The sequence below is a fragment of the Camelus bactrianus genome, chromosome 14 (genome assembly GCF_048773025.1).
Source record: "Camelus bactrianus isolate YW-2024 breed Bactrian camel chromosome 14, ASM4877302v1, whole genome shotgun sequence".
Classification (NCBI taxonomy): Eukaryota; Metazoa; Chordata; class Mammalia; order Artiodactyla; family Camelidae; genus Camelus; species Camelus bactrianus.
In genome coordinates, this window is record NC_133552.1 from 15,471,357 (window position 1) to 15,496,612 (window position 25,256).

At 39.9% G+C, this 25,256-nt stretch overlaps 2 protein-coding genes across 4 annotated transcripts in view; both read right to left on the reverse strand.

The window, feature by feature from the left end:
* Window positions 1-433: 433 nt before the first annotated feature.
* Window positions 434-4,725, reverse strand: MLNR (motilin receptor). Its single transcript, XM_010951607.3, is given in 6 exon segments — window positions 434-773; window positions 775-793; window positions 1,567-1,689; window positions 1,692-2,948; window positions 4,127-4,257; window positions 4,607-4,725. Coding segments are annotated over 6 exon segments (1,836 nt in total). The 3' UTR covers window positions 434-586.
* A 7,100-nt stretch (window positions 4,726-11,825) lies between these two features.
* The window catches only part of FNDC3A (fibronectin type III domain containing 3A), a 138,561-nt gene continuing 125,130 nt past the window's right edge, over window positions 11,826-25,256 (reverse strand). For all 3 annotated transcript variants that reach the window (XM_074378142.1, XM_010951413.3, XM_010951414.3), the window contains 9 exons: window positions 24,150-24,255; window positions 23,887-24,062; window positions 22,396-22,509; window positions 21,529-21,678; window positions 21,140-21,423; window positions 20,828-21,040; window positions 17,503-17,669; window positions 16,215-16,339; window positions 11,826-14,393 (listed from right to left, as the gene is read on the reverse strand). In XM_074378142.1, the coding sequence (XP_074234243.1) occupies window positions 14,079-14,393; window positions 16,215-16,339; window positions 17,503-17,669; window positions 20,828-21,040; window positions 21,140-21,423; window positions 21,529-21,678; window positions 22,396-22,509; window positions 23,887-24,062; window positions 24,150-24,255 (1,650 nt within the window). In that variant the 3' untranslated portion in view covers window positions 11,826-14,078. The remainder of the gene's footprint in view (window positions 14,394-16,214; window positions 16,340-17,502; window positions 17,670-20,827; window positions 21,041-21,139; window positions 21,424-21,528; window positions 21,679-22,395; window positions 22,510-23,886; window positions 24,063-24,149; window positions 24,256-25,256) is intronic.

Below are 25,256 nucleotides of genomic sequence, written 5' to 3' on the forward strand. Positions count from 1 at the left end.
AGTAGTTCTGAAAGAGGGTATTGTGCCTAAACTTTTTGATTTGTTCTGAACCTGAGAGAGGTGGGACCCCTGAACACTGGGCTCTACCTAGAATTCCTTTCACTTGCTTCTAAACATTTTTGCTGCCAAATATAGACATTAGGTAGTTTTTGGATCAAAACTCTCATCCTGGATTCCTTGTATATGTACCATCACACTTACATCCAAGACATAAAACCAAAATACACCCCTGATCTCTCACATGACCATTTTTTTGGCAGCATGTCTCTGGATCACTTGTTAACCAGAATATGAACAGTCATATTTCCCAAGAGTAGGAGAATGGGGACTTACGAAAGCTCCCCAGAGCACGTTTTGTGATGTGGGATTTCAGGAGAGTAAAATGAATGTCCCCAAGGAGGTACATGAAAGGAAAACCAGAGAGATTGATAGGTACATTTCCTACCTTTATTTTGTTTGTTTGGTTTTGTCTTTAAATCATGCTAAGTTGTTGACCAACCTGCAAAATATCAACCATTTTTTCCATTTCTTCCTAACAGCATCTGGTTCCCCTCTTGCGGTTATCTCCCTACAGACCAGTTTTCCCTTAAGTCCCAGCACTGTGGGACGAGGCACGGTGCTTGGCCGCGCTGGTTGCCGATGTCTGTGGGTTAGCGCTGGTCTCTGTGCAGCCAGCCGTGCTGCCTCCGGAGTCCTCAGCCTCCCCGCTTCTGCAGAAACCTTCGGTATTTATGTAAATAATTCTGCCCACGTGGAAAGGCAACCAGCAAACTAAACGCCAGAACCACCACCACTGCAAAACAAGACACAGGCACCAGAAATTAACTAAAGCATCCAAAAACAAATAAGCGTCCCTGGAAACTATCTGCAGTAATAAATGACAGCAAAATAAATAAAACTCTTACCTAGCCAAATCCCCACCCCAGAAAAACTGTCAGTCTGCAGACAGCATTGATATTTGCTTTAGAACTGATATGCTCATACATGTGCTATCAAGGCTGGACATAAACCAGAAGGAGCGGTTTCTACTAACAAGCTGTTTTGGCCGGCTTCCTTCCACAAAACCACTTCAGAGACATGTTCTCTGTTTTCCGTTGAAAAGAATTCTGCAACAAGTCTGCACCACCTTTTATTTTTTGACTTTAGTCTTGGGATAACTTAACAGTAAGTAAACTTTATCTTAACGTGATCTACCCCAACTTCTCCAGGGGACTGTGTGTAATTCCACATCTGCTCCATCTAACAGAGACAGGCAGTTGGCTTAGGATCCTCCAGTTACCCATTTTGGATCAGCTCAGCCCGCTGATCACAGTTGCTTTGGAAAACCGTTGTTTACCGGAGCCGAGTATCTCACCCTCAGAGAGTGGGAGGCTTGAAGCGACCCAGACCTCCTGCAGGACGGGAGATGGTTTTCTCTGGAGACTAGAGGGACAGACAGGTGGAGGCTGGGGTAGAACGACAGAAAGAAGCATGGCTAGAAGAGGTGCCCAAGTGCTGGGAGACCAGGGGAAGGGGGCACAGCCTGGACCGCGAGTTGGGATGTCAGAAACAGGCAGCGCCACTTACGCAGGACGCGGACCGTCTGCCGGTGACCCTTCTCCCTCCCGGAGGCGGCCGAGCCTCGCAGACGCCCACGGCTCCTCCACAGCTCCCGCCCGATGAGCCCGTAGAGGACGCTGAGGCACAGGAAGGCAGGAAGAAGTAGGCGGTGGTGACCCACAGCATGATGCGCAGCGCGCCCAGCTGTCCGGGGTTCGGCCGGCACTCGCGGCTGAACAGCGCGGCGGCCACCGCCGCCTCGGGTCCCGACGGCGGGAACAGCAGTGGAGCTCCCGAGGACCCGAGGGGTAGCGGCGAGGTGCGGGGCGAGGGGATGAGCTGTGTGGTGCCGTTGAAGTCCTGGACTGCGAAGCGGCCGGGGTCCTGCTCGACGCCCACCAGAAAGAAGAAGGGCCCAGCGGAGAGCAACGCCACGGCCCAGAGCGCAACGATGAGCGCGCGGACCCGGCGCCGGGTGACGAGGACGCCGGCCCGGAGCGGGAGACAGATGGCGAGGTAGCGCTCGACGCTGAGCGCAGTCATGTGCAGCAGCGTGGCGTAGGTGCAGCCCTCGCCCACGTAGAGCGAGAGGCACCCAGGGCCGGGAAGCGCCAGAGGCGGTAGAGGTCGAAGGGGAGCCCGAGCAGGATGAGCAGGTCGGACACAGCCATGCTGCCCAGGTACAAGTTGGTGGTGGTCCGCATGTCCCGGTAGCGCCCGGTCAGCAGCACCGTCACCACGTTCCCGCTCACCCCGACGGCGAACAGCCCTAGGCACACGGCGGTCACGGGCACCAGCGCCCGCAGGGGGAAGGGCGAGCAGCGGCGCTCGTCGCACGGCAGTAGCTCTGCCCACGGCGGCTCCACCGCGCCCTCTGCACCGCCGCTGCGGTTCCCGGGGCTGCCCATGGGTGCGCCGCGGGGGGTCCCTCTGCGCCGCCTCGCCCCCGGGCTGGGCCGGGAGACTAGCCCATGGCCCCGCTGCAAAAGCGCTTCCTTTGGCGGAGGGCGCGCCCTGCCCCTGCCCGCCCGGGCCAAGCCTTGTGGCACCGCGCCCCGGAACGCGGCTCCGCAGGGTTGGCTTTGAGGATTCCGGAGCCGAGCGGGTGGCGCGCAGTCCCCGCCCCCCGCCACCTCCCTGCCCGCCCCGGCCCCGTGCCCACTCCCAGGCTCCTCCTATTACAGGGCTCTTCCCTTCCCACGAACCGAACGCAGGAGGCGAGGCGGCCGCAGCGCAAGGGCCCTGTCCCGTCGCGGGAAGCGATTTCTGAACCCCAGCCAAGCTGGTTACTAGAGTGGAGCGCGGGCGCCTTTGTTGGTCAGGTTCAGAGGGGGACCTTCTAAGGGACCTCAGCTGGTTACTGCGCCCTGGTCCTGACAGTTGGAAGGTGGTGCGATATAGGAGAGGAGCTTAGGCCAGAATCTAGAGCCCCTCCCGAGTTCCGGTCGTGGCTTAGAATGGCATGGCCTTGGATCGGTCCCAGCCTCGCCCAGCCCGGTTCTCCTGTTCTGTAAATTCTCGAATTTGGAGTTGATCGAATGATTTCAAGGCTCTCTTACGACTTTTTTATGTGTACATTTGAGCACCAAAACGTGTGTTACATTGTTCCTAGGTACAAAACATTTTATAAACTTGATAAAGCAGAGAGCATTGTCCAACACCAGAAAGAACTAAAATTCTGGGGAAAAGACTAAAACTGATTTATAAGTCAATTCATTATTATTTTAATGACAGTAGGTGAGACTGAGGGCTCAGGATGTGTTTGGCGCTGTGCTTTCCATTTAACGCTCATGTCTTTGGGACTGAGGGTTTTTTTTGTTTGTTTGTTTGTTTGTTTTATCTCTGTAGGTGGACACAGGTCTAGCAGTTTTTCTATCCATCCTACTGTGGTTTAAATCCTCATCTTCTTTTCCCAAGGTTCCCTTCCTCTTTCTGAAACTGAAACGAGGCTTTGCCCTAGGGCTGGCTTCCCCCAGTCCTGTCTCACAGGCAGAGTTACGGGCTTGGAGGAAGGGTACCCGTCAACCTTCCTCATAGTCACCTTACTCATCATTGCTGCTCCCAGCCATCCTAAAACCTAGCTTTGAATCTAACTTCCTCACACCCTGCCCTCTCCACCCCTCCCGCATCACTCATCCTCATTTTTGAGAATTTTGATGCCTGCCCCTCATTCTCTCAAGCACTTCTCTTGAAGTTTACACCCTGACACCATTCCTCTGCCTCTTCTTTCTGTCAGTGATCTTGTCCTCCACCCCATCTCAGGCAGTGGCTCCTGTGGACATCCCTTACACTTTATCATTACCAGGACCTGGGAGCCCTCCTTCATCTCAATTCCAGCCCTCCCAATCTCTGACTTCCACCCTTTGTCTTTTTAGCTCACTTTCTCCCAGGCTGGGATGTTCTGGAGAAAACTAAAGCTAACATGTGCTGTGTGCAAGGCGCTGTTCTGAGTACCTGCAGATGGCAACTCACTGAGTCTTTGACAACAGCCTTTTGAGTGGACACTTTCAGTACATCCATTTTATGGATGAGAAGACCAAGGCCCAGAGAAGCTGCCTCAGGTCATGGAGCCAGGAAGTGGAAATACTGTCTGCGTCCCAAGGCCGTGGGCACGACCTCTGTACTGCTGTGTAGACCCTAGCACGACCAACCTTAGGAGTGCTTGGTGTGATCAGCTTTGCAAGGAAAGTGTCTTTCAGCTCAAATTCCAGAAACCAGCTTTTGTGGACAAATGGAAGGATACGGAAGTAAGGTTGTAAAGGGCATTGAGATACACCGTAATTTTCCATGTACTTGTTGAAACTTGCAAAAACTCCATCGGTTTTACACTTTTCTCTCCACGGAAGAGCAGGATGTGAAGAAGTTGAAAGTGAGTTTGCACAGCAAATGACCCACATCTCATAACACCTTGAGCCCACCTTATATAGTTGGGACATTTCACCTCGAGTTCTGGAATGCCAGCTTGTCTTGCAAAAGGGGAAGATCTGGTCCCTCTAGGCTCCCCCCCACCCCCACAGGCCATGGAATCCAGGCTGAGGAGCGGCTGCCCTGGTGGACAGGCCCACACCATGCACACTCCTCACGGCCCTCCTCACTCTCAAGGTGGCTGTGGGCTGCACGCCCAGCCCCTCCTTCCTTGGCACAGCCTGCTGGTGCCTCGAGACTCCAGGTGCCAGGAAGCAGCATCTTATTTAATCCAACACTGAAATGGCAAAGCTAGCCCGTGGCAGAGAAGACCAGGGGCCAGTTCTGGCCAAATCTCACCTTCAGGGCTCGACGACTACAAGGACCCAGGCTTTCCTGGGTTTCTCTTTGCAGAGCAGGGACATGGCAGAGCAAATTCAGGCTAGACTTGGGGACTACGCAGATTCCTATTACTCTGCAACTGTTGCTTTAGCAGTTTTCTTTTGGTCTCCATTTCTCCGGAGAGAGAGAGACAGAGACAGAGACAGGCTCACCATGGCAACAGTGATCAAGGGTAGCAGTGGACAGGGAGCAAGGCCCTGAGAGGAGGGTATAGGACCTGGAAATACCCTCCTGGAGATTCCAGGACCCTCTTCTGGCCCCAGTTGACAGTCCATGATCAAAAATGACCATCTTCCTCCCACAAGACAGCGGCTCACCCTGGGCCCAGTTTAAGCATCCCTCACATGCCCTCTCTGCCATCAGGGGGTTGGTGGCATCTTCCGCAGCCATCAGCCACAGAGACACACTTAGCTGCCTGGATGCCGTCACATCTAGGTTTGGAGAACTGGGCCGCCGCTGCTTGGAGTGTAGCGCTGCCCTCAAAGTTAAGGAGGTGGGGAGATGTAAGCCTTAAGTCTCTCTGCTCTGTAGTAGCAGAAATCTCAGAGTGTTCTGGAAGGTGAAAATAAAAAACACTATAACCATTGTTTATGATGCAACTGACTTGAATTGCAACATGTGGAAAGACCTCCAAGTGCTCCCCCTGAGTCATCTGTTCCCACCTCCCCTCCTTCCAAGTTTGAAAAAACACCATCTGCCCTTCAGACCTCAGTGGAGGCCAGTGGGAAGACACCCCAGTGGCCACGCACACACAATAAGGAATACTTGCATAAAGTAACAAGGAGAGATTTCTGGGCATCCTTGGTTCCGATATTCATCTTCTAGGGGGACAGGGTTATTGTTGATTATTTCTACCTTTTAAGGGGGCCCCTTGGGTGTAGCTTTCGGTCTCAGGAACTAGGACTATGAGTGTGCTCACTCCATTTCTGGGGGATGAAACGGAGACAGAAGCAAGTTTGTTGGTGGGGAATCCCCCATATTCCATGCCGGGGTCAGGGTGGGGTGTTTCCTCAGGGAACCCTGAACAGAGGGATGAAGAGTGTGGATGCGGAAGTCCTCCCAGGAGCAAGGTCCACCACTTAGTATGTGAACTTGGGCAACTCACTTAATGCCTCTGAGTCTCCTACTCCTTGTCTGTAAATAGGGGTGCTGACACCAGGACCCATCTCACTGCGTTGTTCCAGCGAGACAACACAAACTCCTTAGCATGGTGTCTGGCACATAGCGAGCCCTCTATAATTGTTAGTTCTTATTAGTCATGATAATAGCAAGAGAAGGAAGAGTTTGTCCTTGGGTTGAAACTACCCCCCATGTAGTTCTTTCTCTGGCCAAATCTTATGCTTTCTGGCCCTCGTGCCTTGGCTGCTGCTGTTGGCTCTCCTTCCTTCTCTCTGTGTCAAGAGCCCAACCCATTTGCCCTTCAAGGTCACCTAAAATGTCACTCTTTCCAGGTCACGCTTCCCAAGCCCCTCAGTGGGATGAGAGTGTGTCCCCGATACTCCCAGAACCCTTGTTGCCTCCCAACACCGCTGACACGTATGGTTGAGGAGGGTCTTACCGCTCACTTTCGCCTCCCTAGGGAGCTGCCCCTACGTCCAGCCCCTCACACCTGCGCAGGTGCTTGGGGGCGGGGCCACAGTAACCTGGCCAGGTCTGCAGGGGGAGCGCGGGTCAGCGCGGAGGAGAGGAGAGAGATTCCTCTCCCCATACGTCCCTAGCTTTCTTGCTCCCGCAGCCTGCCTCGAGCCTGGGGGACAGTCCAGAGCAGCTGTCTCCCCTTGATGGCTCAGTGTTCCTCCAGTTCCAAGGCTGTTTTGATCACATGGCATCTCCATGAGAGCAGATGCTCCCATAATCTCTGAGGCAGGGGAAGAGAGACAATAGAGGCCACCTCTTAAATGCTCCCACAGAACCGGGGAAGCTTTAAGCTGTTGTGTCTGGGCTCCAAACCCTCCCTTCTGGGATTCTGTCAACTGCTCGCCTCGCCTGCCTTAGGCTTGTGAGTGGGGGTGCCGGAGGCCAGGGATCAGAGAAGGCGCCTGCTCCTTCCTCTCTGTCCTGTGTCCTCCCAGCAGCATGGGCTCCAGTCTCTAGCTCCTTTGGGCACAAACAGAAGCCCCCCAGCAGCAGCCAGGCAGCAGCTCTACCCCAGGGGTCTCACTCCCAGTGTTACTGTGGCTTCTCTTACCATCTTTTAGGCTGGAAACCCTCAGCATCTTCCCTTTGCTCCCAACTCCCAAAGTGGCAGCTTTTTAGTATGGTTATTACCTCTATGTCAGCCTAGTGTCATCTGATTGCTTTTTCAGTCTTCTAACACTTGCTGCCCTATGCCCAAAGTTGAATGATCTGTGTTGAGTATTGTGTTGAATAACTAGCGTCGCATCTGTTTTCCTGACTAAATCCCAGCGAATACAGGGACGAGTGTCTTTTCTGCTCACATTTCATTGGTGAAAAGACACCACCTGGCCTCTTTTCAGCCTCAGTTGAAAGAGGGTGGGGTGGGTGGGGAATGCCCTGAAGGAGGAGAACCAGTATTTGGCCAAGGACTGTGTATTAGGAATTTGAATCATGTGTTCTAGTAACTACTGCTACATAATTTCTGACCACTCTGTGGCTTAAAACAACCATTTTATTTGCTAATTCTGTGAATCAGGAATTGAGGGAGGGTTGGTGTCTGCTCCATGATGTCTGGGTCCTCAGCTGCCAGGACCCAAAGGCTGGGAGACAGCGGGGCTGGCATCATCTGAAGACTCATTCATTTACCTGTCTGGCCTGGGTCCAGGAGACGTGGAGAACAGGACACCTGACTGGAGAGACAGCATTATTCTGCTCTTTGTTTTTTAACTTAATGATGTATCTTGGCGTTCCCTCCAGATCAGTAAATAGAAGGCTACCGTCATCTTTTTGCTACAGCTGCATAGTATTCCATTGCACTGAGTGTGCAGTTTATTGCACCGGTTTCCCATTGTTTCTCATTTAGGTGACTTCCAGTCTTTCGCTGTTACAAACAGGTCTGCAGTGAATAGTGTTGTCACACATCACAGTGGGTGATTAGATCTGTAGGATAAATATTTGTCAGTGGATTTGCCTGATCAAAGAGCCTGTGTAGTGTGTAATTTCTCTTCACAGGGGTGTGTCTTGTTTTTCTATAGTGTTACCAGCATAATATGTGATCAGTTTTGCATTTTTGCCAATGAAAGTGAAAAATGGCTTTTCGGTGTTTTACTTTGCATTTCTCTTGCGTGTGAGATCGACCATCTTGTCATATGTTTGAATTCCTTGTATAACCTTTTATTCATTCATTTATTTTTTGGTGGTGGGAGGTAATTAGGTTTCCTTATTTATTTACTATTAGAGGAGGCACTGGGGATTGAACCCAGGACCTCACCCACGCTAAACATGTGCTCTGTCACTTGAGCTATACCCTCCCCCCTTGTATATTCTTTTCTGTGAACTGTCTGTATCCTTTGCTTGTTTTTGTACTCTGTTATTAGTCCTTTTGTCTCCATAGTTCAGAATTTATTACATTTTCCTATATTAGAGAAATTAGATTAACCCTTTTCTGGGATGAGTGCCAATATTTTTTCCCTGTTTGCCATTTGCTTTAACTCTTTTTTTAAACTGCTGTACAAAAGTTTTTTTTATTATGACATTAAAATGATTCTTTCCTTTTGTGGCCTCTATATTTTGAGGTGTGACTTAAAAGGCCACCACCACTCCAAGATTATAAAAGAATTATCTCCCATCTTCTAGTTTACTGTTTCATTGTTTACATTTAACTTTATTTTTATTCATTTGGACTTCATCCTGGTGTAAGCTGTGTTTGAGATATGGATCCAACTTTAATTTTTAGGTGGCTACCCAGTTGTACCAATATCATTTATAGAATTGTTCATTTTTACCCCATTGACTTGAGGTGTCAGCTTTATTAAGCACTAAATTGCTGTATGTACTTGGGACTCTGGGCTTTCTAATCGATTCCTTTATTATTTCATGCTGGTATTATCAGTTATCGAGGCTTTATCATATAGTGCAGTTAGTCCCCCTCTCATTGAGCTTTTTCAGAGTTTTTCTATTTTTATTTTCCCAAATGAATGGCAGTACCATACTAATTTACTTACAGTATCTTTTATAATTTGGTATCCCTTTAAAAAAAAAATCTTAATGATATTGTCATGAACTGTGTGTGCTTTTTCTGGAAATGGGTACTCTCTGGACCCTTTGCAGTTTTATACTCTTCACCCCTCTGAGGTCATTTTGAGCCATATTTATATGAATGGACTCCAAGTTTTTTTATAGCATGAGTGGATACTAGACTTCATGCTGGTTTTAATGGTCTGAATAAAATGTAGAGAATCATACATTAATTTTATTAGTATTAGCACTTGAGCAGCTAATACACTAATTTTTCTCAAATGTTGTTTTCTAGATTGCTGTTGAGAATATAGGCTGTGAGGAAAAAGGCCTTGTACTGCTTTACATGAACAGTCTTACTGTATAGCTGCTGTCATTGATAAAATGCAGAACTGTCAAATATAATTTCTTCTCCAAGACAAGCGGGTCATCCTAGAAGTGTTAGGAGTCAGATAGAGCTGTTAACTTAGGCCTGGGCAGGCCAAGTCATTTACTAGCTATCAAAGACATCCATAAAAGATTCGGTTGTGAGCCAGGCACAGCCCAACCACAGGAGGTGGGAACACCCAAGGCAGTCTGGGAAGTTTGGAAAGGAAGTGAGAAGTTGGTCTGTGTCCTCAGAAACACGGATTTAATGACAAGCTAAGTTTATCTTATTGACTTAATGATGTCCAGGATTCTCTTGTCCAGTGCTGTCTGTATGTTGGTCTTCAGGTCTGTCTTATAGTCCCTTTTGGAAATTGAGGTGAACACTCACATAAAACTAACCATTTTAAAGTGAGTATTTCAGTGGTATTTAGTGCATTCACGATGTTGTGGAGCGGCCACCTGCCTCTATCAAGTTCTAAAACATTTCCCCTCAAAACCTCATACACATTAAGCACTTTCTTCCCATTTCCTCCTCTCTCCAGCTCCTTGCAACCACTCATCTTTCTGTCTTTACCTAGCCTCCATATTTCCTATGAATAGAATCATACGATGTATGATCTGCTGTGTCTAGTTTCTTTCCCTTAGCATGTTTTTGAGCTTCATCCACATTGTAGCTATATTTCCCCTTTAAACATGTTAGCTTGTCTCATTTGTGGATGAATGAGTATTTAAGAGAATGGGTTATTTCCAGGGCAGAGTGGAGGCTCAAAATGGGAATCTTAAGTATCAAAGGATAAAATTATATAGGAAAGAAATTGGAGCTTCACATTTAGTCTAATATGCTTGTACCAGATTCTCCTTGTCTGACTTGCTTCTGTTCAGTCCTTAGGGGGCTGTGGGTTGTTTTGGATATGAGGAAGTATTTAACACAATGCCTGTCATACAGTAACTACTCAATAGTAATAAAGGCTATCATAAATGCAATATTAAAGTCAATTATTATTTTGATTTCCTTCCTAGAATTCAGGACTTCTCCGGGAGATAGCAGAGGATGGTGGTCAAGGTGGGGGGGCACCAGACCAATCACGTGGTCTCAAATCTCAGCTCCATCACTTGTTAGCCATGTGATCTTTGGCAGGTGCTTTTCTATGTGCTTTAGTTTATACTTACTAGAGCAATTAAGAGGATTATATGGGATAACTAGGGTGAAGCCCTGAACATAATACCAGCACATACTGAGTGGTCAATAGATGCTATTATGATTTGAATGGGTCATGTGGCTTCAAAATCTATCCAGTTTTGAAACTTTTCTCTTGGCAATTTCCCATAGCATCCTGTTTATTATATAAGATGAAAAATAGTCCTTACAGCATCTAAACATTTGAAGGCACCACTCCAGACATTGAATGTTTGATGATCATAACTATTAAAATCTTAGTTCTTCTCTCAACTTCCAAGAATATCAGGGAGAAAATAACGAATGAAGAGCATATGCATTATCCTAAAACTGTATGTGAAAATGGAATATTTAAGAAGAGTTAAAAAACATGAAGCACTATCATCACCTATATTGAAGGTAGGTGATTGATTAGACTGTAGGATGACTGGTTTTAGGTTTTGGGGACCCATTTCCTTTTGCAGTCTGTTTGCCTAACTGAGCCACCATACACATGGGATCCTCTTCAGAGAAGCTGCTTGTGAGAAGATACTTGTGTTGGAAACCAACCCACAGAATGCTCAAGCACAGTATGTAACATTTCCTATTTCCAACCAATAGAAAAAAAATGAGGTGATGTGCACCATTGTAAATCAGTATCATGTTCTTCTCAAGGCTGGACTCCAACCTGGTTGCTCCCACGGAGTGATGCTCCTACATCCATAGTGTCTCCTCTTCCCCGGGATAACATTTTAGATCTTTATGTGGTGTCTACAGTTGTAGCAATGAGAGATCCACTTGGATTTTAAAAAGCAATGTATCCCTGGATGAGGTCTATGGAACAGAACTTTTAACGGGGTGAGAGGGAACACTGAAAGTCCAGGTACAGGTGAGAACTTTCTTGCATGGTTTAAGTAGGAGGGAATGTTGACCTGTCCAGTGGAGGGCAAACCTGGGGGAAGACGGCAGGGCCGGTGACAGGAAGGTTCTGGGCCCCTGTAGGTGGGAGAAAGAAAATAATAAGAAGTAGGTGGAGAATGAAGGATAGGTGAGGAGAGGTCAGAGAGTTTCTTTTCAATGGGATGTTTACCTCATCCTTATTCTTTATATATACATAAAAGCAGCAAGGTATCTAATGAATTCCACAAAGTCAGGTCACTAGAATAAAACTTGACATTCTTGAATATAGATCCTTTCATACTGAAGATTAAAACATTTTGGGAAAGTTGTTGTAAGTCAGTTGCAAGAGGGGAGACCTTAACATTTCATTTTCCAAAAGAGGCAGCAAATAATTAATGTATATGAATACAATAAACAAATCTCACAAAAGAATGATACAACTTTTATTTTCCATGGATTTTAAAGATACTTTTGCTACATAGTTTATGTATTTTTATGAGATTATATTTTTTCATTTGTATGAAGTTCAACCTTATACAATTTTAAGGTGATATGTTTGGTAGTGTATCTATAATCTTTAAAAAGTTTAGAGTTTTTGGAATGTACAGTATATGAGGTAAAGTCAAGATTACATTAAAAATTGTTTTCTCCTCTGCACTAATTTTGCAGTGAGGCTCAAATGGCAAGTACACTATTAAATGACATTTACTATCAAAAATAGGAGTTCATTTGAGTTACTATGAAAAACATAAGCCACTGTAACTGCCATAGTGGCACATTTTACCATTTTAGACATTCAACTATATAGAAATCTCTGGGCTATTACACTCAAACTCATTTGTACTGCCAAATGTGGCACTTTTAAGAAGTTTCTAGAAAACAATCTCAATCACTGTTGTTCTGGGGGAAAGTCATCAGCCTATACATAAGAGATTAAATTTAAATAAAATGTAAACATACAGTATTTTATAGTGACAGATCATTCTTAACCACTTGGGAAGGCCAAGTTTATCCATTTCTTTTTTGAACAAAGGTTAATGTTTTTTTCTACAGCACAGATCATCTGACATAAAACAATTACAATACATGCCCATTCTAATATAAGAGAAATTCTTCAGAGATCTTCAAAGCACAAAACATATGTCCTTTTTTCAAAGACTGACAGAAGTGCTTAATAATCACTAAAATGCTAACCTCAGCAACTAAAATTAGTGATTCACTATCCTAAAATTCAAATAATAAATTAAAAAGGCTAGTTACAAGTGTTTTACAGATAACAGATGTGATAAAACAAGAAATTTTAGATAGTTTCATTACAGACTGTATTATTACTGGCAGTCATGGACATCTATGCCAGATGTACAATGTGATACCTGACAAAATTCAATCTGATCATCTGATAACTCACAAATGCAAGCTCACAAAACATTAATGAATTATGCAATTGCAAAGTGCTCTAATGCAACATTAACCACATGCAATCAACAACTGGAACGGTATCCAAACAGACATTACATTAAACATTAGTTTTTCAAGAAAGAAAGCAGCTCAAAGTTTACTGGTGCAAATTAATTTTGTCTTCAGATTTGGTGCCCCAAACAAAAAGGTTAGGTTTGATTATGAATTCTGATGGTGATGGCAGTAGTTACGGGAGAAGCAGCAAAACTTATGGGAGTTTTTCAAAATTAGCCTATACCAGATAGATGGAGTAAGAGAGAGAGTGTGTGTGTCTATATATATATATTTCTACACTTGATATATATAAAGCCATATATGTATGTGCATGTCCTTATACCCATACATATAGTTCAAAGGCTCACAAAACCAAATTAAATAGGATTTGAAATTCAGAATTGATTATGATTACTTTAAAAAAGTAACTATCTAAAAAGCCCTCCATTCTTTTCCATATTCTCAAGACCTGAAGATGTATTTTTTGAGTAAACATTAAAATATTTTTAGGCCAAGTAAACTGTGCTTTCTTTAAGTGACTTCTCTGTGAATTCATGAATATATACCTGTAATGAAGAACTCCACATTTATCAAACAAAACGCTTCTTTTTTCCATGCATATTCTTTCATCCAGTTTTTGTTTGCTAAGCCCCTCCAGTTATTCATCATAATCCCACTTACCAAATAATTAAGACAAATGAGGAGGTAGAAATATAGCACTAGATTGCTTTCACAGCATCATACTTTTAACATTTTTATGTAGCATGTTAGTGTAAATTTTAATCGTTCTGAAATTTTCACTAGGTAATAATCTTTAAAACAAACAGATCAGGTCGTCACTGTTACACTCATGCTGACTGGTCAAAATATCAATTATATATTGTTGCCTCTTAGAAAGTTTGTTTCACAAGAAGCCGTGTCAAAAAAGAAAAGAAAAAAAAAAAAAGAAAAAGAAAAAAGAGGAAAAAAAAGAAAGAAAAAAGAAAAAAAAGAGAAAAAAAAAGAGCCCCAACCAAATAAAAATTCAAAAATTGCTATTTCTGTGGCTTTCATTCTAATAAGGTGCCAGCCTCTACCTAACAATATAAGCATTGAAAATGGCAAAAATGATGTACTATAGTCTCAATGCCAGTGCTAAATGTCACTGTTTTTGTAAAAGCAATACAGAAATAATTTTAGTACATGACAAAATAAAATGTAATACAGTATTAAAAATATATTTTCACTTGATTACAAAGTACTGAATGATAAAGGCAATCAAAATGGAAAAGAAAGCAAACAGCACAAGGATGACGGCTGCACACAGCTCGTCACTAAGTGCCCCCCGGGTCCTTGTGCTTTCCACAGTGTCTCTGTTGGTGCTAGCTGGTGGGTCCGTCCTCTGAGAGATGAAGAGCACTGTTGTGCTGTAGGGACCTACGAGGTCCTGATGCCCCACAGGGTCTTGGCACTGGCGAATGGCACACACACGGAAACGATATTCACAGTTCAGCTGAAGGCTTGAATACCGGAATGAAGAGTCAGGACCTTTGTAAATCTGACAGGAAGACATTAGAAAAAGAATCATATGTGAAGGCTGGGCATAAAATCTATGTCGAAACTGGCTAGTTTTAGAATTATTTTTGACATGGAAGCTAGTGAGTATCACTGCTTGTATCTTCAAGTGGTAATTTAAAAATATCTATTCATTAAGAAACTCATCTGTCTGCTGTATAACGGCAAACAACTCTCTTGAAATCACAACAGTAACTTAATAATAATGTAGCCCCTCCAAATTCTTTATGTGTAGTATTTAATACATGTGTGTTGAATATGAAGTAAATTTTAAGTAAAATATTAAATTCCATGAATAAAATTGAACTCCTAAAAATTGACCTTCAAACTTCTGGAATATAACTTGTCAATAAATTGTAAAATTTTATCAACATTTCAGAGATTTAGATGAGCATATATATGATGAAGTTCTAAGGAAATCAGTTTAAGTTTTACAGTATGCTTACAATGTAAAGTAAGGGTGATGACAGGGTTAATTTAGCTTTTAAACTAAATTAGAATTAACACTGCTGTTTCATGTAGTGATATGTTTATAAAATTCATACACTACTCAAATATGGGGTCCCTACTGCCTTTAAACATGTAATATAATTACATTTTCTTTAATATTAACTTTGCTTCTTCCTTGGAAGGAAACCTGCTTATCTGTAAATTATATTCAAATCTAATTATCATGTCAATTTGCAGATGGCTTAATAAAGAAAAACAATCACATGCCAAATTTAATGTCTCTGGGGCCTTTTGTAATTTCAGTTAAGAAATTATGCTTCCATACCTAGCAAAACTTGAAAGAAAAATATTATACCTGTATTGAAAAATATTAATAGTTATAACAGCATAAGAGTGAAATAAAACAGATGAATGACTGATTTCTCTAGTGGTTAAAGAAAATACAAGATAAGATACTAAAATGAAAACAACCCATCTTAAAAGCCCTCAAATTCAAGAAGGTTGACAGCAAAAGAGAGAAGCAGATGAAATGCTTATAGAAATAAAGCTTCTGAGTTACATAAAAGCTTCTGTATAAAAGTTACAATGAACACTGCCACTCCACACTTCATTGCTTATTCACCCTCTGCCAGGAACCTATCTGAAATTTCTCAGCCAGGAAGGTGATACTTCCTCTAGGCGTCCATAATAACTTTGTCTGTTGTCATATTTACAACACTGCATTATAACTATGACTATTACTATCCTTGTAAAAGCCTCCTCAATGGTCTCTCTGCTTCTGTCCTTGTTCCACTAGTCACAAGAAGCCATACTGGCCTTCTTGTTGCCCATTAAATGCCTCAGGGCCTTTGCAACTACTGTTTCTTCTTCTTGAAACACTCTTCTATTCACTTCCTTTGGGTCTGTGTTCAAATGTCACCTGACTGCTCTGTATGAAACAGTACTAACTATGCCTTGCCCTAGTACTCCCTATTCCTTTTATCCAGGTTTTTATCAATTGTGGTTATCACTATCAAACACATGATACACTGATGTGTTTATTTGCTTTATCTCTTTTTCTCCTGGAATGTAAGCTGTATGGAGGCAAGGACTATTTGTTCAGTGCTGTATTCTGAGTGCCTGGCACAGAGTTCAATAAATACTTGTCAAATGAATAAATACTCTAAGTGCAGTTCACACCCAAAAGATTATGAATCCTGAGATACTATGTAGTTACTAATCTCTGGAACACAGTAAGCAGTGAACAAATATTTTTGAATTAGGAACATAAAGGTAGTCAAATCTTGCATTGAAAATACATAAAAATGAAAAAGGTAAAAATATGTATCTATAGAATTGTTATCTTGGCACATACCTGTTTGAATTCTGAATCTTTTCCCACCATAACTTGAAGACTGTAAATAACTGGATCACCTTTCATTGGCTGTAGACACTCCCATGTAATTTCACAAATGTGATTTACTTTCTCTATTTTGGGGGCTGTAGAGAATACATATAAATAAAATATGCTTTACTTGAATTTTAACTTGGCACAAGACACTTGTTTTAGCCAAAATCAACAGATTTTAAAACCCAGTTATAAACTTGAAATAAGTATCAGTGAATTTTTGAAGTTTGCAGAGAAATGGTCAATGTCTCACTCTTAAAATCGCCAGGCCTTACTATCTATAAGTGCTACAATGACCAGACTGATTAAAAGATACATTAGGGTAAGCACTATTTTCACTGAGCTAAAAAGCCAATGGTAGTTCTAAAACATTGTTTATGGTACTTCAAAGAGCATAACTGAACATGAAATTTTATAATTTAAGAAATCTAAGAGAATGAGTTGAAAAATACCCCTAGCTGCTTTACCACATACTACTGCTTCACTCAACAGTGGGGTACAAAGGTGTTAAAATCAGCAATCGTCTTAAGGCTAAGAGACACTTAACCAGATAAAGGAACAGAAAAATAACTCAGTGAAATGCATCAACATTATTAGAAAGACTATTCAAGAACACTCTTATACTAATTATGGATCTGCTTAACAAATGATACATTAAAGTATATGATCCAGGACACTGTACTAGCAGTCTTTGTGATTTGTCCTCAAAGGGTAAGAAATTTTATTATTTGGGGCTAAATGCACTAAGTGAAATACCTACCAGGGTCTTTTTAAAATAAGAATCCTGCTGAAATTAATTTTAAAGATATATGTATATACAAATGTATGTGTAAATTTGATTTAAAAATTCAAGTTAGCTAAGTATTTATTTATGTTTTGCTCAACAGATGACCTGGTTCTTTCCCTGAAATCCAAATGAATGAAACAGCAACAACTCAAAACAACCAGAATTGTGATCTTTTTAAAGTAACAATAGTGGAAATAGCAAATGAACCTATTAGAAAACCAGGCTGTCTACTTAAGTTAGATTATTAAAAGATCAGTGATAAAAAAAAAACAGCACTTGTCTGACTATCAGTGTGCCAGATACAACAGCTATTATTATTAAGTGAAACTCCCAGAAGGTAGGCTTGTCTATACAATTTCCTTCTTATAATTTAAATGTTGGACACATACAGGATAAAATTTTAATAATAGTACAAATAAAGTACTTGATGAAAATACACTGAAAATAACTTAAGGATGTATACCTTACCTTTCAAGGCAGCTGGGACAGATTTTGTAGTAGTGAAAATATATTCTTGGGAGAGAGGACCCTCCCCTGCTTCATTACAAGCTTGAATACAGAATTTATAGGATGTCGACTCATTAAGTCTTTGGACTTTGTATGTATGACACGGACCTCTGTACAAGGATACAAACCTAAAATGGAAATGACTCTTATGAAAAATAAACCTTGATTATGTTATGAAAAATGTTTAAATACTAAAAAAGTATAGTTCTGGAGGGAGGGTATAGCTCAGTGGTAGAGTGTGTGCTTAACATGTACGAGGTCCTGGGCTCAATCCCCAGTACTTCTGTTTAAATAAATAAATACACATAATTACCATCCCCCTAAACAAAAGAAAACACAACAAAAAATTTAAAAAATAAAACAAAATATTAAAAAAAAGTATAGTTCGGTTATTATTTAGGAGTAATAAGTTACTCCTAGAATTTAATACCAGCAATGGTTTGTCACATCTCATCAGAAGATGAAAATCACAGAATTAGTAAATTTCCCAATTTGACATGGTTTCCTAAATATTTATTGCTAAATATCATATCCAACCATAGTAACTTTCTTTTTAGGCTTCTGGTATAGCTTTGCTTCTGACCACTGTCTTTGTAAAGTACACTTTTTACTCTAAGCATCACAATTTTCATTATAAATTATTTCTAACTAGAGTCAGAGGCATATAATTTGTCACATAAAAAAAGAGAATTCCTCTTCCCAGGCACAATTTCAATTGATTTGGTGAGGTTTTCTTAAGATTTACACAACAGTATGAGATAATATATAATTTCCCATAAATTATCCACTTGAACTGTTCAATAGAAAATTTAGTATCATGTATGTTATCTATAAGCTGACTGTTCCCCAGTATTTTTGATTGGCTGTTTAAAAAGTTTTTGGAAATTGAGAAATGAATAATGAATACTCATGTATTCTTATAGTTTGAAAACTGTAGTTAAGTTAAAAATGAAGAAATATTCAATGACTGGAAGTAACAGTATATCCAAGAAGCAGTGACTGGATAAGCCTTAACTCTTGATTCACCAATTTTTTTTTTTTTCCTTTAATGATAGGAAAAAAACCAGTGGCAAAACCACTGTTGAAAAAAACTGAACAATGACAAAACCTGTAGTCAGGGAACAGCTGAAGTAGCATCCTGACACTATCCCACAGCAAGTGAAAAGAGTTGTGAAAAATCAAAGGGAAGAAAAGTAACTAAAGATATTAAATTGACTTAATTAAATTTTATAATAAACTGATAATATTATGAAAGGTTTTAATTTCTTTATTTTCCACAGCCAAAGGCCACTAGCCATACCCTACAATTCTCTAGATACTAGCTAAATATTAATTATACTTGAAGTACTATAACAGAATGCAGACTATAATATAATCTATATTTAACAGAATCTTTGTTCTATTATCTTTCAACCAAACACCAATTAAACCTGTTTCTAGTAAACCTTGCACTACCCCAAATGCAAATGACAGGATAACAATAACTTAAAGAATTAATTCACCTAATAACACATATTAAAGATAAATGGCTATACCAAAAACTTGTGAAAAGGCAAACAACTTCCTTCTAGAGATAAGGCTACAAAGAGTACGTAAAACTCTGCCAAAATAAAAGCTAACCCTCATAGAGGCGCAGATTTCAGGAAATGATCAATACTTTTGCTCTGTGTACTGTTTACTGTTGATATGGTTATGTTTAATTCTGTATGCTATTTTAAATGTGCAAGAATTTTTTTTTAAATTTTTAATTGAAGTGTAATTTATTTTTTCTTCCTTTTTTTTAATTGTCAGTTTACAGTGTCCTATCAACTTCTGGTGTACTGCATAATGTTTAAGTCATACATATTCACATATATATTTGTTTTCATATTTTTTCATTACAGGTTACTACAAGATATTTAATATAGTTCCCTGTGCTATACAGAAATGTAGTTGATATACAGTGTTGGTTTCAGGTGTATAGCAAAGCCATTCAATTATACATATACATATTTTTTTTCAGATTCTTTTCCATTATATATTATAAGAAACTGAATATAGTTCCCTGTGCTATATAGTAGGTTCTTGTTTTTTATCTCTTTTATATATAGTAATGTGTATCTGTTAATCCCAAACTCCTAATTTATCCCCCGCATCCCGCCCTTTTCCCTTTGGTAACCATAGTTTGTTTTCTATGTCCATGAGTCTATTTTTGGTTTGTAAATAAAATTGGTATCTTTTCTTTTAGATTCCACGTATAAGTGATATCATATGATATTTGTCTTTCTCTGATTTACTTCACTTAAGATGGTAATCTCTAGGTCCACCCATGTTGCTGCAAATGGCATTATTTCTTTCTTTTTTATAATAGTAATATTCCATTGTGTGTGTGTGTATGTGTATATATGATATATACATGATATATATGTATAAGTATTTCTGATAGAGAGTACTTGTATACAAGCACCTTGAATATTCCATTATTGAATACTTGGCTAAGATACAAACCCAACACAAAAAGCAAAGTAATCTTGGGAAGAATCACTAGTACTCTGAATCTATCAGATATACAAATTATTTCTAATACATAGAGTGAAAAGTAAAAAACAAAAAAACAAACAACCCTAAAAACTCAAATTCTTAAAATATCATAAGAGTAACATCTGTGGAAGATATATGGCATTGTTTATTTTGGATATAATATCAAAAACAACTGCCCGTGATTGGAATTGAGTAATTTACATCACAATTATTTTGAGTAACGTTGTAATTGAAGTGTATGATGTAGTGGGCACTGTGTGGCACGGATGTTTGAACCTGCAAAGGACGGCAGCACAGATGAGAACCTGAGTATCGGGGGTTCTGAACTAAGACCTGGTGGTGAGGAAGTGAGCTACTGTATTCACTTGGTGTGCAGGCCCTGTGAGGCTGTGGAGGAGGGTGAGACGTAATTCCTGCCCTCAAGGATCTCAAAAGCCAATCAATCATTTACTGCACATATTGCCTCTTGCTGGAAATAAGCATTGAAGAACTTATTTTGTAGCAAAGGTTATGTTCTTTTACTAGCTTGAAGAGAGTAAATGGGTTAGAGATGAGAGCCAAAGAAAAGCTCACTTAATTTTTTCTCTCTTGTATCCCCCTCACAGTTATAAACAGGAAATCTTCATTATGTCTTCTGATGTTTCAAAACAGCATACTTAAATTATTTCTTACAAGAACGCCTTTTGAAAACTTAATTCTACTGTTAAAATTTTTTATATATTTAAGACCTATGGAACTATGTAAAGAAGCAATTAAAAACACCTACCTTCCATTCTTATCCTCCATCTGAAGGTGGTACTGAACAGAATCTGTTGACAGTGTCTTTGGGGTTCCTTCTCCCCATTTCAGTTTAAGGTTCTGGTGGCTGAAGGCAACACATTCCAGACGAGGTGGATCAGGAGGGAGGGGTTTAGTTTTCAATTTTATCATATGGCTGAAAGGACCAGCTCCAAGGCTATTCAAGGCTTGAATTCGTATTCTAAGTGCCACATTAAAAAAAAAAAGTTTAGTTTATGATTATTCTATTTAAAGTGTCTCTCTGGTCTAGGCAAAAATTAAAATAGTTTTTACTGTGTACCTGTATGTTGTATCTGGTTGCAAATTGTCTATAATGTAGCTTGTAATTTTTCCCACTGTCAAGGGCTGTTTTTCTCCAAAGTCTATGCTGTAGGCAAGGATTTCTGAACCATGATCACAAGGCTTTTCCCAACTTATTGCAAGGCATGTAGAAGGTGAATAATTGGGATTTTCTATTTCATCGTCACTTATTTCTTGAAGACAAGTCACAACAGCAGGGACTGATGGTGGAGTCACACAGGCTACTACTTCACTGAAAGGGCCTGCACCCACAATACTCAGAGCCTACAAATTAATAAAGCCCATAAGTTAGCAAAGACATGACCATGAAAATGCTCATAAAACACAAAACTCTGGATATATAAGTGACAAGGCCTTGATCATCTTTACCTGGACTCTACAATAATAGGTAGTTGCTGGTGAAAGTCCTTTTAATTCATAACTGAGACCTGGCCCACAGTAACATATCTGCATACTTCCTTCAACTCCTCCCCACTCCAATCGATATTCAGTGACATCAGTTCCATTACTCAAAGGGACCTTTAAGAAAAGGATAAAGGTCTTAGGTCTTGACATTGATTAAATAGCTTTTGGGCAAAAATGTTCTTTACCTGAGCATATAAAAAACTGGATTTTTGGGGGGGATTTCTTTAAAATGTTTAATAGAATCAAAACTGTTCAATATTACATTTTTGTTTATTAAGGCCACCTGAATTTAAGATTGGTCAAAAAATATAACTTAGTTTTCAATTAAAAGTAGAAATATGACTGAATCACTTTAGAAAGAGAGTTTTAAGGTAAATATACTTCAAAATAATTCTATTAAGTAATATAAAATGTTAAATAATAAAAGGACATTTTCTGTTAAATTTCAAAAGGGAAACTGGAAATGTAATTATTATTGATTATTACTATAAGCAAGAAATGCAGTGAAGATAAGAGACATAAGAGAAACAGTATTATACTAATTCCTATGAACGTCTGAACATTAAAGCTCACCAGTGGCTGAATATCTCAATACTGAGACAGAGCCTTTGAAAAAATACAAAGCACATCATGAACAAGAATCTAAATACTTGTAAATACACCTTATTTAAATGCTTCAAAGAGAAAAAAGAATTCACTTTCTACCAAGTGGATTTAACTAGGACTTACTCTTTGTATAATTTATGGAGATGAAATGAATAGTATTTTTATTCTTTTATATAAACTATTCTAATCAGTTAAAGTAAATGTAAGTCAAGGAAGTTATAATACCTCCCAATTCACTTGTGCACAAGTTGCAGATCTGCACATCACTTGAGGGGGCTTGCACTGATCTGGTGGTCCAGGGGCTGTAGTAATATCACATTTTTCCGAAAATGGTCCAAACTAGAAAAACAAATATTAATCAGTGTTTTCATTTTTCACTTACCAATTTCAGAGCTCTCCATAAATATTCACAAAAAATTGAATGCATCATCCCTCTCCTTTAAGACTACTTGGTCATAAGAAAATTCTGAAAGCAATCACAGAAAGCTAAGATAGATCAAGGACATAAATATGTAGGGTATTTTAAAATTTCATTCACTGTTCTTCTCCTGCCCCTTATTCCTTCATGAATTGGTTTTTGTAAGAAGGGCAAGGCATTCAGAAATTAGGTAGGTAGAATATGTGAGAAGAAATTATGTGAGGAGTAAAGAAATGGATACCAATTAAATACATGAGAGACGGTAGGCATAAATTATATCTTAAAACTTAGGATAGCTTTAGAAGGGTCTAAAATGTATATTCTCTGGAAATATGAAGAGCAGATATTTACTTAAGATTTTGACAAACTATTACAAACCTGAAAATATATATTAAAGACATTAGTATTAAAGATGCTATCCCAGTGTACTACAGACTTGTGGGACTGACAAGATGATGGCTTCAGACAGGAAGGAATGACTTATATAATGACTGCCAACAAAGGATATGATTTGACATATAGGGAATTTAAAAATAAGTTTACAGATAATAATTACTTAATTCAGTTGGAGAATGGGATGTAAAACATAGCACAGTTTACTAAAATCTTAAGTAATGGGAGAGGAGAGACTTGGCAGTTTAATTTTATGAAATTTTAATTATAGAGTAGTTTAAAGAAACACAATGTTACTCAATTAAAGAAAGAAATTACTGCTTTGTCCTTCAAGAACTTATAATTCAGAGAGATGAGAGGTGTCATAGTTGAGTGGAAAAGGCTTTGGCTCTGGAGTCTGACAAAGTGGCTTCTCTCTACCTGTTTGTGTAACCGTTGGGGCAAGACATTTAGCTTTTCTGAGCCTTAGCTTCCTCAGCTGTAAAATGGAGCTACCACTTATTTTGTCCATTTTATTATGGAGCTGTACAGATACACAGATAATATTTAAAAAATAACCCACACAAAATCAGCCTCAAAACAATTATTCCAAGTATTTCATCTTATGACCTTGTTTCTACTCTTGAATTTGGTAAGTATACCCTATTAGCACTGCCTGAAAGGCAAACTAGCTCAGCTGAAGTCCAAAGTGTCACATATAGTAAGTGGTATTTGAAAATACTGAGATTCTGTAACAATCAAGTTACAGTATGACTTTCCCCATTTATCAACACAGGCTAATTAAAAATGGTAAAATTTGGAGTCACATGTCAAAATCAAAATGCTCATATAAATGAATGGGTACAATTATACATGTTACATGAAACACCACTATGATTATAATTCAGTCAGCACAGTCTTCCTACCCCCATTTTGTTAGCTGCACGGAGTCTGAAGCTGTAAGTCTTTCCAGGAAGAAGGTTGCTCACTGTACATTCTACTTCAGAACCTTGGTAAACTTCTCTGGGTTCATCTTTTTCTACAGTAGACATTTCCACACCATAGCAAGAAATGGGTGATCCACCATCGACCAAAGGGGGTCCTAAAAGTGGAAAGATTCATGCAATTTAACAAGAGGAATATATTTAGTACTAACTTAATTATAATGTATTACCAGAATGAAAATTACCCCATCGTAACTGTACTTCTTTTGCTTTGGGTCTGCCCTGTAATCTGGGAGGGAGGCATGGGCCAGGAGGCACAGCTGGAGTCTGCACAAGTAAAGACTCTGATACCTGCCAAAACAAAAGCAAAAACAAAACAAAAATGCCCCAAAACAAATAATCAGGCTGCTTTTGTTAAAGAAAAATAAGACAAACATATAGATTGCACCAATAATTTGAAATTGTACTTGAATATCAACAGAAAAGGAATAAAGTTCTGACTAAAACCAAAACCCAATTAAATCACTGAAACTCAAATTTTATATAGGCAAATAAAGACACGTACTATGTGACTATCAGATACAAAGAAAGTTACCAGAAACCACCCCCACCCAAATCTCCCCCCAAAACCCTTTTCCTTCTTTCCATAATTTAAAATACAAAACCTCCAACATAACCTAATTGACATTACTTTTGGTCATGTCCAAATGAATCTACAAATACCTTCTAGAGAAGGATGTTTTAACATTCTGTAAATGCTATTTGCTGTGTTTTCAGGTTTAGTCTATTTTGGCTACTTGACTACTGAATACTTATTTACTTATTTATTTAAAAAATCTTTCCTTCTTCCTTTCACCTGAAAAGTAATTTAAAAACCAGGTACATTTTTCCAAATATTTGCCATTCCAGGTATTTGGTATTACTTTTAGTTTCTGTGCTATTTTAAAAAAATCTTTTATTTTAAAAGACATTCTCTTAAAAACACTGACACAACTCAGTGCCATATTCCTTACTTGCACTGTAATTAAAGTTTATACTTAACATTTTTTCTAAACATAAACAAAATATTTGGTCATCATCTTATTCAGAAAGGTATTCATATATGCTATAATGCTGTATTAGACAGTTTGTTTTTTTTTTGGTGGGAAGAGAAGGGGGAGGGTTTTGTTTTTTTAATCTAGAAAGATTTTTTATTAGAGAAAATAAAGCAATTGGATTAAAAGTCTATTGGGCAGGACATGTAACAGTTTTACAATACTCCCATTTTCAACAAAATGCTTATAATTCATTAAAAAATTACTTCTACTGCATTAAATCCCATTTGAAAAATAGTAACAATTATGAGTGATCCA